Source organism: Dendrobates tinctorius, unplaced genomic scaffold, assembly GCF_039654945.1.
Source record: "Dendrobates tinctorius isolate UK_male_01 unplaced genomic scaffold, ASM3965494v1 ptg000125l, whole genome shotgun sequence".
In the NCBI taxonomy this organism is placed as follows: Eukaryota; Metazoa; Chordata; class Amphibia; order Anura; family Dendrobatidae; genus Dendrobates; species Dendrobates tinctorius.
The window spans coordinates 14,084,560-14,100,615 of record NW_027361793.1 but is presented as its reverse complement, the minus strand read 5'-3'; the positions used below and the strand labels follow the sequence as shown (position 1 = coordinate 14,100,615).

The following is a 16,056-nucleotide window of genomic DNA, read 5'->3' as shown; positions in this document are numbered from 1 at the left end:
AGTCACATATTTATGCACAATACAGCCTAGAAAAAATGCAATAGATAAGACAAGTGACGTGAAGCAGAACTATCAATATGGGAGAGGGAGAAACATAAATATAAACATTGGACCAGTTCATAGATAAGGAGTCCGGATGTTTTATGGTCCTCTGATTGGGGTCTAGTTCTGTGTTGTGATGCCCCCACAAGGTTTTAAAAGGAAATTCCTTAATTGATGTAACAAGACATAAATCCAAGCGACATATTCATTCCAGCACTGAGAGTGTCAAAGGTCGTCATAAATTTGTACTCCCAAACTCGGCCAAGCTTGAAAACGACTTTTTGTCCTCATGCCCCATCAGGCTTGCAATGTGTTACCATCTTTTCAGTTAGTCATTAAAAGGTATCAACTACTGAGGACTCTCAATCCTGAATATTTTTCTTTATAATCATAAATTTTATGGTGGGGATGGCTTGCCAAACATTTCGGCTTATTACTCTGCTAATCTGATCAAGCAGAGCTGTTTTTGGTGGCCTCATAAAGACCCTCCGGCCTGGTATGATTTAGAACTCTTTTTAAACAACAACAAGCCTCCCCATTTGTTTGTTTTGGGTTTTCTTTTAAACAAGCAAATCCCTTCTAGCACGCACCCCATTTTCCAATCCTCTATTGAGTCTTGGAAAAGGCTTGCCAAACCAAAAAAGGGTTGTGATAACTTCCATATTCTCAAGAATATTCCATTATCTCTAATCCATGAGTCCAGAGGTTGGTCCTGGACCCTCTCTGGCTCGAATTGGGTATTAAGAAACTGGGAGATATCTACGATGGTTCTAAATTCTATCCTTATTCTTTTATTAAAGAACATTTCCACTCCTCCTCTCTATCCTTTCTCCGCTACAGTATTCTCAAGGATCAAATTAGTGTTTTCCTGCAAATACACCCTTGGATTTCTGAATTTATTTTGCAACTTAGATCATAAAGTTTTTTGGAGTCTTAGGCTGGTTTCACATTTGCGCTTTTGTGCGCAGCGCATCGTGCGCACCAGTGCGCATGCGCACTGCGCACCTATATTTAACATGATGTGCGCATGGTCTTGCGCATACTTGCGCTTTCGTGCGCATGCGTTTTTTTGTCTTTCGCGCCAGGCGCGTCAGACGCAACATGTTGCATTTTTGGTTCCGCCCTGTCTCGTCAAAAAACCGCATGCGCAAAAACTCCACATTGGAGCCTATGGTAGTGCATACGTGCGCATGGTCTTGCGCACGCTTGCGTTTTTATGCACATGCGTTTTTAAGATAAACACGACTGAAATGTGGTCTAGACAGTAAAAAAAAAAAATTAAACCAAGGTGATAAAATGGTGTGGGCACTGGGATTCCACAATACTTTAAGGATTGCTCACGAGTGGACACACAGCACAAGCTGCACCAATGTAAGTATGAAAAACCTAATGTCTGGCTGAAATTTCAATACATTTCTATAGTACTTATGTCTCTTTTTTTTTTTATTGCAGCATGTCTTCATCTGGTGAGGAATATGTCCCCGGGACAGGGCAAGAGGCAGAAGAAGTGAGTACCATGCTTCCGTATGGATTGGAAAAAATAAACACATGTGGTTAATTTTTTTGGTTTAATTTTCAGACCTCATCCTCCATCACGCCACCACCACCGGAGGAACGGCAGGAGCAGCAAGGCCAAGTGCGGGCGGGAAGACGTGATGTAAGTACAGACGGACTGTTTTTTTTTTTTACTTATTTTCTAGGCTGGTTTATTTTTATTTATTTTTTTTTGGTATTTTTTAAAGTTTTTTTTTAAATTTTCATGGTTGTTTTTTTCGATGTTTGTTGCTTTTTTTTGCATTTATTTTCATTTAAAACAAAAAAATTTTTTAATGGCTTGTGTATCAATGTCTAAAGCTCAAAGTATGTATGTGTGTATGTGTATATGTGTGTGTGTGTGTGTGTGTATGTTTGTTTGTTTGGGTATATGGGCACGGGACTATGGGATGGCGGATATGTATGATGGTATATGGGCACGGGACTATGGGATGGAGGATATATATGATGGGTATATGGGCATGGGACTATGGGATGGAGGATATGTATGATGGTATATGGGCACGGGACTATGGGATGGAGGATATGTATGATGGGTATATGGGCACAGGACTATGGGATGGCGAATATGTATGATGGGTATATGGGCACAGGACTATGGGATGGCGAATATGTATGATGGTTATATGGGCACAGGACTATGGGATGGCGAATATGTATGATGGGTATATGGGCACAGGACTATGGGATGGAGGATATGTATGATGGTATATGGGCACGGGACTATGGGATGGAGGATAATTATAATTTTCTATAACTAACCACAGTTAGTTACTATGCCCGGGCAGCGCCGGGCTCTTCAGCTAGTTTTCGAGATTTTTTATTTTAAAATCTTTCAAAGATTAATGTTTGTCTTTCTTTTCTAGGCTCCACAGCGGGAGGAGGACCTCGCCCTGGACAACGACGAGCTCATTCGTCTAGTCCAGGAGCGAGTCCCGTTGTGGGACACCCGTCACCAACTGCACTCGGACAACGTGGTGATCCGGCGGCTCTGGAACGAGGTGGCCGCATCGCTGATGGATGGCTGGGACCACGCCTCTCCCCGGGTCCGCAAGGATTTTCGTAAGTATTTAAATGCAGTGTGATGCAGCAGTGATCTTGGCCGGGATCACCCAACTGTGTGTGATGCTATTAACTCCATGGAGTTTCTATCATCACACACAGTTGGATGATCACAGCCTCCAGTCCATAGTCTTACTTTTTTTCTTTTTTTTTTTTTCCACCACAGTGAACAAAGTCAGAACCCGTTGGCGCTCGATGAAGGACCGCTTCAACAGGGATATCCGTCAGGAGAAGCAGGTTCGCAGTGGTGCTGCGGCAAGGACCGGCACGAAGTACAGATACCATCGTGCCTTGGCATTTTTAAGACCGGTCCTTGCCTCCCGAACGTAAGTATTTTCTAGTTGTATTGTGTTTTATTCTGTGCTTTTCTATTCCACAGGAGTTGGCGATTGTTAATTTATGGTAGTAATTTCTTTCTTTTCTTTTCACAGCACCTGGAGCAGCACCCTGCAACCTGGGCCCGAAGCGGTCCTTCATCAAGCTGCCCCGGACCCCTCCCAGCCATCCATCAGCGAGGAAGCACCTTGCAGGTCTGCACCACAGTCATCTGGAGACCAGGAAGCTGGTCGCTCAGGTGTTCCCCTGTCCCAGGTCTCTGCCACTGGTTTTGCGGGCACTTCCCGCCAGCAGCGGCAGAGGACCTCGGACAGGCCTCTCATGCCCGAGTTCGTTGAATTGAGCTCGGTCTTTCAGAGTAGCCTCAAGGCACTCTCCGATAGACTTGAGAGTGGTTTCCTCCTTTTGGACCAACGCTACAAGTCTATCGAGGGTCGCCTTGAGCGCCTGGAAGTCGACCTCGCCAGATCAGCGCATCATTTTTATACCCAAATAGCTCGGGACACGGCGGAACACCTTACCCCTGACCTCCAGTTGACTGTCATGCAGGCCTGCAACAATGCTTTTATGCAGGCTATGCAGCAGAGTAGGATTATGCAGCAGTCAGCGGTGGCATTTCCACCGGTGCCACCCCTGACTCGTTTTACAGCATTACCTACTTCTGCTGCATATCACTGCACAGCCACCACACTTCCAAGCCTCGCCGGACACCAATATACCGCCCCAAGTCCGAGTGCAGCTGGACACTTACCCGCCAACACCATGCCAAGCGCTGCTCCTGCCTGGCCCACCACTGCTGCCGCCACCACCACTGGATGGCCCGTCGTCACCACCCCTGCCTGTAGCGCCGCCACCACCACCAGCGGGAGGACCACCCCGGTATGGACCGCCACAGCCACCACGCCTTCATGGACCGCCACCACCACCAGCACCACCACCTCGGAGCAGCATCAGCTGGGGGACCCGCATTCAATATTTACGGCCCCTGCCAGGACATCCACCACCACCAGCATGCCACAGCAGGTACAAGATCCTGGCAGGCGGTCCACAAGCGCCAGGCGGTCCCCCAGCTCCAGCCAGTCCACAGCTTCCAGGCGTTCCAGAGGCTCAAGGCGGTCCAGAGGCTCAAGGCGGTCCAGAGGCTCAAGGCGGTCCCCGGGGTCTAGCCAGTCCTCAGGCTCTAGCGAGGACAGCAGCAAGACGACGGGCCACCGTCATAAAAAAACAAAGAGGAGGACTCTGACCCTCCCTCCTCCCTCACCTCCCACTTCACAACTTTCCTTGCCTCGGCTCCCTTCCCCCACTTCTTTGGTTCCTCCTTCCCCTAGAACCCCTTACTCCACCCAAAGCCGTTCCTCATCCCTCCACACCCCCCAGTTTCCACCAACTCAAAAATAAGTAAAATAAATGTTATATTTTTATTTCAAAATAATGTTTGGTTATTGTGTCTTTCGCCGCCTGCACACACTGCGCCGTACACTATGGTTTGTTTTTCTTTAGTTTATACCGGATGGTCAGCCATCCAACTCTGAAAGGGATACTATATTTCATTTTTTTTTTTTATATATATATATATATATATATATATATTTAAATATATATATATATATATATATATATAAATAAAAAAAAAAATGAAATATAGTATCCCTTTCAGAGTTGGATGGCTGACCATCCGGTATAAAGTAAAGAAAGGGAAACCACCAAAAAAAATAAATAAATAATATATATATATATATATTGATATATATATATATATATATATATATATATATATAAATTTATATATATAAATATAGAAATAAATATATATATAAATATATATATATAAATATATATATATATATATAAATATATATAAATATATATATATATATAAATATAAATATATATATATATATATAAATATATATAAATATACATATATATAAATATATATATATAAATATATATATAAATATATATATATAAATATATATATAAATATATATATATTTTTTTTTTTTTATGGTGGTTTCCCTTTCTTCACTTTAACCTGGGCAGGTGAGTAGTGGAGTTTATTAAGACACAGTACACTGGGTACAGGTATAAAAAACCATGTATTTTATTTTTAACAAACAACAAAACTATTAAACCATTTGATCCTGCCATGCTACACGACCAACATCGGATAAAAAGAAGTCTGCAAATTGGTCCCTCATTTGGGCAACTTCGACTGAGGACCGAAGAGGGTGCTGAGTAAAATCTGGCAAAGGGTTGGCAGCAGGCTCATCCATGTCAAAGTTCGGCCGCTCCTTTGCCATAACAAAATTGTGCAGAACCACGCAGGCCTTCACCACCTCATCCACTGTTTCCATTTTGAGATTGATGGCGGTGCTGAGAATTCGCCATCTGGACACTAGAATGCCAAAGGCGCACTCTACAGTCCTGAGAGCCCTCGTAAGCCTGTAGTTGAAAATTTTCTTGCGGTGGTCCAAGTCACGGCTGGAGTACGGCTTCAGCAGGTTTGGGCACATCTGAAATGCCTCATCCCCAACCACTACAAATGGCAGTGGTGGAGTTTGGGTTTGGGGAAGAGGCCGTGCCAGTGGAAAATTGAAATGGTTGCCGTACAACCTCCAGCCCATATCAGAGTTCTTAAAAGTCTGTGAATCGTTGCCCCGTCCGAATGCCCCTATGTCCACCGCCACAAACCGGCAGTCTGCATCCGCAATGGCCATTAGGACTGTGGAAAAGTACTTCTTGTAGTTGTAGTACTCGGAGCCACTTCTTGCGGGTTTTGTGATGCGGATGTGCTTCCCGTCCACCGCTCCTAGGCAGTTCGGGAAATTGCAGACTGCCCAGAATTTCTCCGATATTTGAAGCCACTTTTCGGCAGTGGGCAATGGCAGAAACTCCGGACACAGAACATCCCACAGAGCCCTGCAGGTGTCGGCAACAATCCCGGATAAAGTAGAGATTCCCAGCCGGTACTGGAAATGCAGGGATGAAAGACTCTCTCCAGTTGCCAGGAACCTGCCAAACATAAAAAGAAAAAATAATTATATTTCTGTCTTGGGTATTACTAAAAACACTGAAAATAAAAAAGTACATGGCCTAACTATTTTGCATGTTTTTTTAATACAACATAGCAAAAAAACATTTTATAAAGGCTTGGGATTAGTACATGACAGAAGAAAAACCATTATGCAAAAAAGCAATTTCCCAAAAATAATGTTAAAATTCAATAGCCAAAAAAAACCCTAATTTTTTGGACCAAAAAAAAAAAAAAAATGGAAAAAGCCAAAAAAATTATGCAAACATAACAACATACATACCGTAAGGTGACAAGGAGCCTTTCTTCGGGAGGAATGGCACGCCGGAGCTGAGTGTCCCGTCTCCGGATGTTTCCTTCAACCATACCCAGCAAGTCAAGGAAGCTTTCCTGGGACATCCGTGTATAGTCAGCAAATTTCTCCGGGTTTTCCTGTAGCTCGCTGTACAGCGTGTGATATGCTCCACGGCTTGCCCGGAGTTCGATGATTGGATGCCTCCAAAACCGACGCCGCTGCCGTCTCTGCTGTCTCTCCCTCTCCCTTTCTTGCTGGCAACAAAAGGCATACGCCTGAGACAGCGCGATGTCAAGATCCAGCTTGAAGCGGAAATTATCCAGACGCAGGTCCATCTTGACACCGGAAACAGCAGCAAAATCTGATGAATTCAGCAGTACAGGGTCTATAAAACATTCCAATGACACACGCCCACTGGTGACCCATTGGTGTTCAAGGATTTTTCTATTGTGAAATGTCACACCTAAAAACGCATGCGCATAAAAAACGCAACCGCATGCAAAAACGCATGTAAAACGCAAGTAACGCTGCGCTATTTTGACGCATCAGCGTGCGCATGATGAAAAAAAACGCGCGTTTGTTTTGCGTTTTTCTTTGCGTTTTTTATGCGCACGATGCGCTGCGCAAAAAAACGCTAATGTGAAACTAGCCTTAGCTACATTTACCAATGGTTTAAACACAGCATCGACTTAGTTAAAACTCAAAACATGGTTAAATGGGAGTCCAAGGTCCATTTAACACTTGACCACTCTGAATGGGAATATGCATGTACGCTTTCCTATGCATCTTCTCTCTCTATGGCCCTTCTAGAATCTACCACAAACTCTTCACAAGGTGGTATTTTACTCCTGCTAGATTATCTAAAACTAGCTGCTGGCCCGATTCTAAAGCATCGGGTACCCTAGAATATGGCCAGCGGCAGATTAAAATAAAAAATGTGATATGCTTACCATCAGACGGCCCTCGGAACCTGTCCCTCCTCTCCACGCTGCCGGCATCTTCCGTTCCCAGTACTGCTTTGCGCCAAAGACCGCTGCTGACGTCACTATATGAAAGGAGTCTTCTGCTCACTGAGCAGACGCTCAATGGGATAGATGAGGGGGGGATGCTAGGTTGGAGCTGCAGGACAATGAAGCAGCTAGCTGGGTGACAGTTAGAAGACAAGGTAGAGGGAAGAGCACCAGGGAGGCTAGTCCTGATCTGGCACACCCCAATAAGTTTGCTAAGTTGGCAGATGAGGGGAGTGTTAGTGCAGGAGTAGCACTGCTGCAGCAAGGCATGTCCTCTGAAAGCCGGAGGAGTGTCTGCTTCAGTAAGGGGGGAAATAGGAGAGCAGGGCAGGCCAGACAGGTTCTGGTAGTGGGAGACTCAATTATTAGGCGAACAGATAGGGCAATCTGTCACAAAGACAGGGATCGTCGAACGGTGTGCTGCCTACCTGGCGCTTGAGTCCGACACATCGCTGATCGGGTTAACAGATTACTGGGAGGGGCTGGTGAGGATCCAGTGGTCATGGTGCACTCTGGCATAAATGACAAAGTTAGAGGTAGGTGGAAGGTCCTTAAAGATGATTTCAGGGAATTAGGCTGTAAGCTTAAAGCAAGGACCTCCAAGGTGGTATTTTCGGAAATACTTCCTGTACCACGTGCCACGCCAGAGAGGCAACGGGAGATTAGGGAGGTTAATAAGTGGCTCAGGAATTGGTGTAGGAAGGAGGGGTTTGGGTTCCTGCAGAACTGGGCCGACTTCTCAGTTGGCTACAGGTTCTACGCTAGGGACGGGCTGCACCACAATGGGAAGGGTGCAGCTGTGCTGGGGGAGAAAATGGCTAGAAGGTTGGAGGAGTGTTTAAACTAGGGACGGGGGGAGGGTATTCTTTTTATAGGAGGGGAAGACAGTGCAGATAGAGACCTGGGCACAAATAATGACATTGGGGGTGGGGGGGCATGGGGGTGGGGTTAGAACAGTTAATAATTTAAGAAAGAATAGAGGTACAGAGATACATAAAGTGCATGCATACTAATGCCAGAAGCCTCGCCAACAAAATGGAGGAATTGGAGTCAATGTTGTTGGAACATAATTATGACATGGTGGGGATATCTGAGACATGGCTGGATGAGAGCCATGACTGGGTGGTTAATTTACAGGGCTATAGTCTGTTCAGAAATGACCGTACAAATAAGCGAGGGGGAGGCGTGTGTTTATATGTAAAATCATCCTTAAAACCCATCCTTCGTGATAATATATATGAATCTAATGAAAATGTAGAGTCCCTGTGGGTAGAGATAAGGGGAGGGGGGAAAAATAATAAATTACTGATAGAGGTTTGTTATAAGTCTCCAAAAATAATGGAAGCAACAGAGAATTTCCTCATAAAGCAAATAGATGAAGCTGTGACTCAAGGAGAAGTCATTATTATGGGGGACTTCAACTACCCTGAAATACATTGGGAAACCGAAACCTGCAGTTCCAGCAAAGGTAATAGGTTTTTGACTACTATGAGAGACAATTACCTTTCACAACTGGTTCAGGACACAACAAGAGGGGGGGCACTGCTAGACCTAATATTAACCAACAGGCCAGACCGCATATCAAATGTAAGGGTTGAGGGTCACTTGGGTAATAGTGATCACAAATTAATACGTTTTCATGTATCCTTTAATAAGATGTGTAGTAGAGGGGATACAAGGACACTAAACTTCAGGAAGGCAAATTTCCAGCGGATGAGAGATGATCTTGGTGCAATTAACTGGGACGATATCCTGAGACATAAAAATACACAAAGAAAATGGGAGACGTTTATTAGCATCCTGAATAGGACCTGTGCACAATATATACCGTATGGGAATAAACATGCTAGAAATAGGAGTAAACCACTATGGCTAAATAGAGCTGTAAGGGGTGCAATAAGAGATAAAAATAAAACATTTAGAGAATTAAAGCAAGTAGGTAGTGATGAGGCATTAAATAAATACAGAAAATTAAATAAATTCTGTAAAAAGCAAATCAAAACAGCAAAGATTGGGACAGAGAGACTCATTGCCAGAGAAAGTAAAAATAATCCCAAAATATTCTTTAACTACATAAATAGTAAGAAACTAAAAAGTGATAGTGTTGGTCCCCTTAAAAATAGTCTTGGTGAAATGGTGGATGAGGATGAGGAAAAAGCCAATATGCTAAATGACTTTTTTTTCAACAGTATTTACACAAGAAAATCCCATGACAGATAACATGATCAGGGATAAAAATTCTCCATTAAATGTCACCTGCTTAACCCAGCAGGAAGTACGGCGGCGTCTAAAAATCACTAAAATTGACAAATCCCCGGGCCCGGATGGGATACACCCCTGAGTACTGCAGGAATTAAGCACAGTCATAGATAGACCATTATTTTTAGTCTTTAAAGATTCCATAATAACAGGGTCTGTACCACAGGACTGGCATATAGCAAATGTGGTGCCAATATTCAAAAAGGGGACAAAAAACGAACTTGGAAATTATAGGTCAGTAAGTTTAACCTCAACTGTGGGTAAAATCCTGGAGGGTTTTCTAAGAGATACTATACTGGAGTATCTGGAGAAGAATAACCTTATGACCCAATATCAACATGGGTTTACAAGGGACCGTTCCTGTCAGACTAATCTGATAAGCTTTAATGAAGAGGTAAGTTCCGGACTGGACCAAGGGAATGCAGTGGATGTGGTGTACATGGACTTTTCAAAAGCTTTTGATACGGTGCCACACAAAAGGTTGATACATAAAATGAGAACAATGGGGATAGGAGAAAATATGTGTAGGTGGGTTAAGAGCTGGCTCAGGGATAGCAAACAAAGGGTGATTATTTATGGAGAACACTCGGACTGGGTCACGGTTAGCAGTAGGGTACCACAGGGGTCAGTTTTGGGCCCGCTTCTTTTTAACATATTTATTAATGACCTTGTAGGGGGCATAGAGAGTAGAATTTCAATATTTGCAGATGACATTAAACTCTGCAGGGTAATCAATACAGTGGAGGACAATTTTATATTACAGGAGGATTTATGTAAAATAGAAGCTTGGGCTGATAAATGGCAAATGAGCTTTAATGGGGATAAATGTAAGGTCATGCACTTGGGTAGAAAGAACAAGATGTATAATTATGTGCTTGATTGTAAAACACTGGGCAAAACAGTCACTGAAAAAGACCTGGATGTATGGGTGGATGACAAACTCACATTTAGTGGCCAATGTCAGGCAGCTGCTGCAAAGGCAAATAAAATAATGGGATGCATTAAAAGAGTCATAGATGCTCATGAGGAGAACATAATTTTACCTCTATATAAGTCACTAGTGCGACCACACTTAGAATACTGTGTACAGTTCTGGTCTCCGGTGTATAAGAAAGACATAGCTGAACTGGAGCGGGTGCAGAGAAGAGCGACAAAGGTTATTAGGGAACTAGGGGGTCTGCAATACCAAGACAGGTTATTACACTTGGGGTTATTTAGTTTGGAGAATCGAAGGCTTAGGGGTGATCTTATTACAATGTATAAATATATGCAGGGACAATACCAAGACCTTTCTAATGATCTTTTTACTCTTAGACCTGTGATGGGGACAAGGGGGCATCCTCTACGTCTGGAGGAAAGAAGGTTTAAGCATACTCACAGATGCGGATTCTTTACTGTAAGAGCAGTGAGACTATGGAACTCTCTGCCATATGATGTTGTAATGAGTGATTCCCTACTAAAATTTAAGAAGGGACTAGATGCCTTTCTTGAAAAGTATAATATTACAGGGTATATACACTAGTTTCCTTAATATTGCATTGGTCCAGGGAGCTAGTCTGATTGCCGTATGTGGAGTCGGGAAGGAATTTTTTTCCCCAATGTGAAGCTTACTGTTTGCCACATGGGTTTTTTTTTGCCTTCCTCTGGATCAACATGTTAGGGCAAGTTAGGATAGGATATGGGTTGAACTAGATGGATTTAAAGTCTCCCTTCAACCTTAATAACTATGTTACTATGTTACTATGTTACTTTCGCGAGAGCGCGACGTCATCAGCGCTATTTTGCGCAAAGCATTACTGGGAACGGAAGATGCCGGGAGCGTGGAGAGGAGGGACAGAGTCCGGGGGCCGGTGGAAGGTGAGTATGTTTGTGTTTTTGCTTTTGTTACTCATGGCCACCTTCCGATGGCCTCCGATGTCCTTTCCACGCTTCCGGTCTCGCGTTCCCAGTACTGCTTTGCGGCTTATACCGCTGATAACGTCGCGCTCTCGCGAGAGTGACGTGATCGCGGGTCTAAGTCGCAAAGCCTTCCTGGGACCGCGAGGCCGGGCGGGTAGAAAGGACATTGGAGGCCGTCGGTGATACTAATTTTTTTAAATCTTTTTAGTAATAATCCCTGCGGCTGAATGAGCGCTGCCCCCGACTGCGCTGGCCGCTGTGCCCGTGACCAATCAGCGACAGGCGCAGCTTACCGTTACAAAGAGCTGCGCCTGTCGCTGATTGGTTGCGGCCTGGCGGGGGCCTGCCGGCCGCGACCTATCAGCGGCCCACGATTTCGGTTACAGACAGACACGATAAGGCGTTTATATACATAGATTAACATAACTCACTCACCTAATTGCTGGAGAAACTGTGGTCGTTATGGCAACCTCTTGCACATTTTCTGGCAATGCCCGAAAATTCGTCCCCTCTGGAAGAAAGTTTCGGGTCTTATTAATACTATTTCCTCTAAACAAATTCTACTAACTCCTCAACTGGCCCTTCTCACACTAAATACTGAGCAAATTGACCCACATTTGAGATTATTAGTAGTCCACATCCTACTGGTAACCAAAAATAACATTGCTCTCTACTGGAAAAAAACAGAGTCACCTTCTTTTCAAGACATCGTTGATAAAATCACACTTCATAAATCGTTGAATATAAATTAGCTTTGGTTAATAACCACTGTGATAAATTCCTTAAAAAATGGTCCAAATGGATGGAATTGTTTCCTTAATCTATAAAATGTACTTGTCTGTTTTCTTTATTACTTGTTTATTTTCTCTATTGTTTTCTAATTGTAGTATGCTGTGAATTATGTCACTAATGTATTATAGTTGCAATATGGTTTTGTTTCCTGTTTCTCCCCTTCCTTCCATCCCCTCCTCCTCCCCTCCCTGATTCCCAATGCTTCCCTTCCCGTCCTTGAAAACTTGAATAAAGTTATTGGAAAACATAACAGTAGTAATAAGACATGGCTCAATTTCAAAGGCTTCTATAAATGTGGTTCTCACCCATGTTAAATATGTTCACATATAAAAAACTACAACTTTTTCTTTAAAATCCACAGGGCAGGTGTTTCCTATAAACAGTTTTATTAATTATAAAACTGAAGGTTTAATTTATTTGATAGAGTGTACATCTTGTAGTTTGCAATACGTAGAATACACTACAGGTCAAATGAAAAAACAAGTTAGAAGACACCTGTCAGATGTGACTAGCTCCACTGCGCAAAACATCTAAGGCTGCGTTAACACGTTGCGGTTTCGCGGTAGTTTTTAACGCGCGTTTTTGCCGCGAAAACGGAAAAAACCAGCATCCCATGCATTCCTATGGTATTCCGCAATGCTGTGCTAATGCTGCGGATTTTCCCGCAGCGGAATCACATTGCGGAAAAATCCACAGCATGCTCATTAATTTTGCGAAATCGCGGGGATTGCATCCACATAGGAATGCATTGTTCTACTTACTTTCCGCATGTGGCTGTTCCCACCATGCGAAAAGTAAGCAGAACATTTGCAGATGGTACCCAGGGGGTGGAGGAGAGGAGACTCTCCTCCAGGCTGTGGGTACCATATCCCTGTAAAAAAATAGAATAAAAAAATAAAAAAATTGGGTTATATTCACCTTCCGGCGTCCCGCGCATCCTTCCCAGGCCTCAGCGATGCTCCCGTTCCCAGTAATGCCTTGTGAGACCTTTGATGACGTCACAGTCTCGCGATACTGTAGTGGTCCCTACTCCTCGCAAGATCGCTACAGTATCGCGAGACCGCAACATCATCAAAGGTCTCGCAATCCATTACTGGCAACGGGAGCATCGCTGAGGCCCGGGAACGCTGCGTGGGACGCCAGAAGATGAATATAACCAGATTTGTTATTTTTTTTTATTATTTATAACATTAGATCTTTTTACTACTTACAGTTGTGGCCAAAAGTATTGACACCCCTGCAATTCTGTCAGATAATACTCAGTTTCTTACTGAAAATGATTGCAAACACAAATTCTTTGGTATTATTATCTTCATTTAAATTGTCTTAAATGAAAAAACACCAAAGAGAATGAAGCAAAAAGCAAAACATTGATCATTTCACACAAAACTCCAAAAATGGGCCAGACAAAAGTACTGGCACCCTCAGCCTAATACTTGGTTGCACAACCTTTAGCCAAAATAACTGCGACCAACCGCTTCCGGTAACCATCAATGAGTTTCTTACAATGCTCTGCTGGAATTTTAGACCATTCTTCTTTGGCAAACTGCTCCAGGTCCCTGCTATTTGAAGGGTGCCTTCTCCAAACTGCCATTTTTAGATCTCTCCACAGGTGTTCTATGGGATTCAGGTCTGGACTCATTGCTGGGCACCTTAGAAGTCTCCAGTGCTTTCTCTCAAACCATTTTCTAGTGCTTTTTGATGTGTGTTTTGGGTCATTGTCCTGCTGGAAGACCCATGACCTCTGAGGGAGACCCAGCTTTCTCACACTGGGCCCTACATTATGCTGCAAAATTTGTTGGTAGTCTTCTGACTTCATAGTGCCATGCAGACGGTCAAGCAGTCCAGTGCCAGAGGCAGCAAAGCAACCCCAAAACATCAGGGAACCTCCACCATGTTTGACTGTAGGGACTGTGTTCTTTTCTTTGAATGCCTCTTTTTTCTCCTGTAAACTCTATGTTGATGCCTTTGCCCAAAAACTCTACTTTTGTCTCATCTGACCAGAGAACATTCTTCCAAAACGTTTTAGGCTTTTTCAGGTAAGTTTTGGCAAACTCCAGCCTGGCTTTTTTATGTCTCGGGGTAAGAAGTGGGGTCTTCCTGGGTCTCCTATCATACAGTGCCTTTTCATTCAGACGCCGACGGATAGTACGGGTTGACACTGTTGTACCCTCAGACTGCAGGGCAGCTTGAACTTTTTTGGATGTTAGTCGAGGTTCTTTATCCAACATCCGCACAATCTTGCGTTGAAATCTCTTGTCAATTTTTCTTTTCCGTCCACATCTAGGGAGGTTAGCCACAGTGCCATGGGCTTTAAACTTTTTGTTGACACTGCGCACGGTAGACACAGGAACATTCAGGTCTTTGGAGATGGACTTGTAGCCTTGAGATTGCTCATGCTTCCTCACAATTTGGTTTCTCAAGTCCTCAGACAGTTCTTCGGTCTTCTTTCTTTTCTCCATGCTCAATGTGGTACACACAAGGATACAGGACAGAGGTTGAGTCAACTTTACTCCATATCAACTGGCTGCAAGTGTGATTTAGTTATTGCCGACACCTGTTAGATGCCACAGATAAGTTACAGGTGCTGTTAATTACACAAATTAGAGAAGCATCACATGATTTTTCGAACAGTGCCAATACTTTTGTCCACCCTCTTTTTTATGTTTGGTGTGGAATTATATCCAATTTGGCTTTAGGACAATTCTTTTTGTGTTTTTTTCATTTAAGACAAATTAAATGAAGATAATAATACCAAAGAATTTGTGTTTGCAATCATTTTCAGGAAGAAACTGAGCATTATCTGACAGAATTGCAGGGGTGTCAATACTTTTGGCCACAACTGTATGCTGCATAGGCAGCCTCAATAGTGAAAAGTTGGTCACACTCGTCAAACACTATGTTTGACGAGTGTGACCAACCTGTCAATCAGTTCTCCAAGCGATGCTAGAGATCGCTTGGAAAACGCTAGCATTCTTCAAGATAATTACGCTTGCAAATCGCTAATTTATCTGCAGGAAAATCGCGGGAATTTAAAATGTGATTTTCCCGCGGAATGGAATTCCGGAATTCCCGTGGAAGTTACCGTGGGATTTCTGCAACGTGTGCACATAGCCTAAGCTTTTTACAAACACTTCAAACTTATACATGGTGGAAATACCGGGACACTCCCTGTTATAGGGATTGAAAAGGTTTTCAAACCATTCAGAGGTGGTGACTTGAGGAGAAAAATCTTAAATAGAGAAACATATTGGATTTTTAAGTTGCAGACAAGAACCCCAACGGGACTTAACATAGGACAGGATCTTATACTACAATATACTGTAATTAATGCCGAAGTACAGTATGATTTTTCTGATTTTTTTTTACTTTTGTTTTTTTGTTTTTTTTTATATTTTTCAAATGTTTCTCAATATTTTTTATGGTGATTGGTTGTTATTTGCTATTCTATATATGCTTTCCAGGAGGTCTGTTTTATATATTACTAGCTGGAGAGCGCGGTGTTGCCAGGGTATAGTACCTAACTGTGGGTCCCGCTGTCTTCCTTAACATAACATCCCCGTTTTTCACCCTCTGTCCCGTTCTATCCCTCCACAGCCCGCTCTACAGCCATGTCCCGGTGTTCCTCCACAGCCCCGCTCTCTTCTTCCACAGCCCCGGTCTCTTCGTCCACAGCCCTGCTCTCCCACTCTCCCTCCACAGCCCTGTTCTCTTCCTTCACAGCCCTGTTCTCCCCATCCACAGCCCCGTTCTCTTCCTTCACAGCCCTGCTC

The 16,056-nt window shown here is 43.5% G+C and overlaps 1 protein-coding gene across 1 annotated transcript; it reads left to right on the top strand.

Moving 5' to 3' along the window:
• Positions 1 to 2,827: 2,827 nt before the first annotated feature.
• Positions 2,828 to 4,457, top strand: LOC141046995 (uncharacterized). Its single transcript, XM_073541892.1, has 2 exons — positions 2,828 to 2,984; positions 3,090 to 4,457. The coding sequence occupies exons 1-2, from the start codon at positions 2,854 to 2,856 to the stop codon at positions 4,390 to 4,392; spliced, it is 1,434 nt and encodes a 477-aa protein (XP_073397993.1). The 5' UTR covers positions 2,828 to 2,853; the 3' UTR covers positions 4,393 to 4,457.
• The last annotated feature ends 11,599 nt before the right edge of the window (positions 4,458 to 16,056 follow it).

Coding starts and splice junctions, on each gene's coding strand:
- LOC141046995 (XM_073541892.1), top strand. CDS start 2,854: ATGAAGGACCGCTTCAACAGGGATATCCGTCAGGAGAAGCAGGTTCGC. Junction 2,985..3,089: donor CCGGTCCTTGCCTCCCGAAC/GTAAGTATTTTC, acceptor TTCTTTTCACAG/CACCTGGAGCAGCACCCTGC.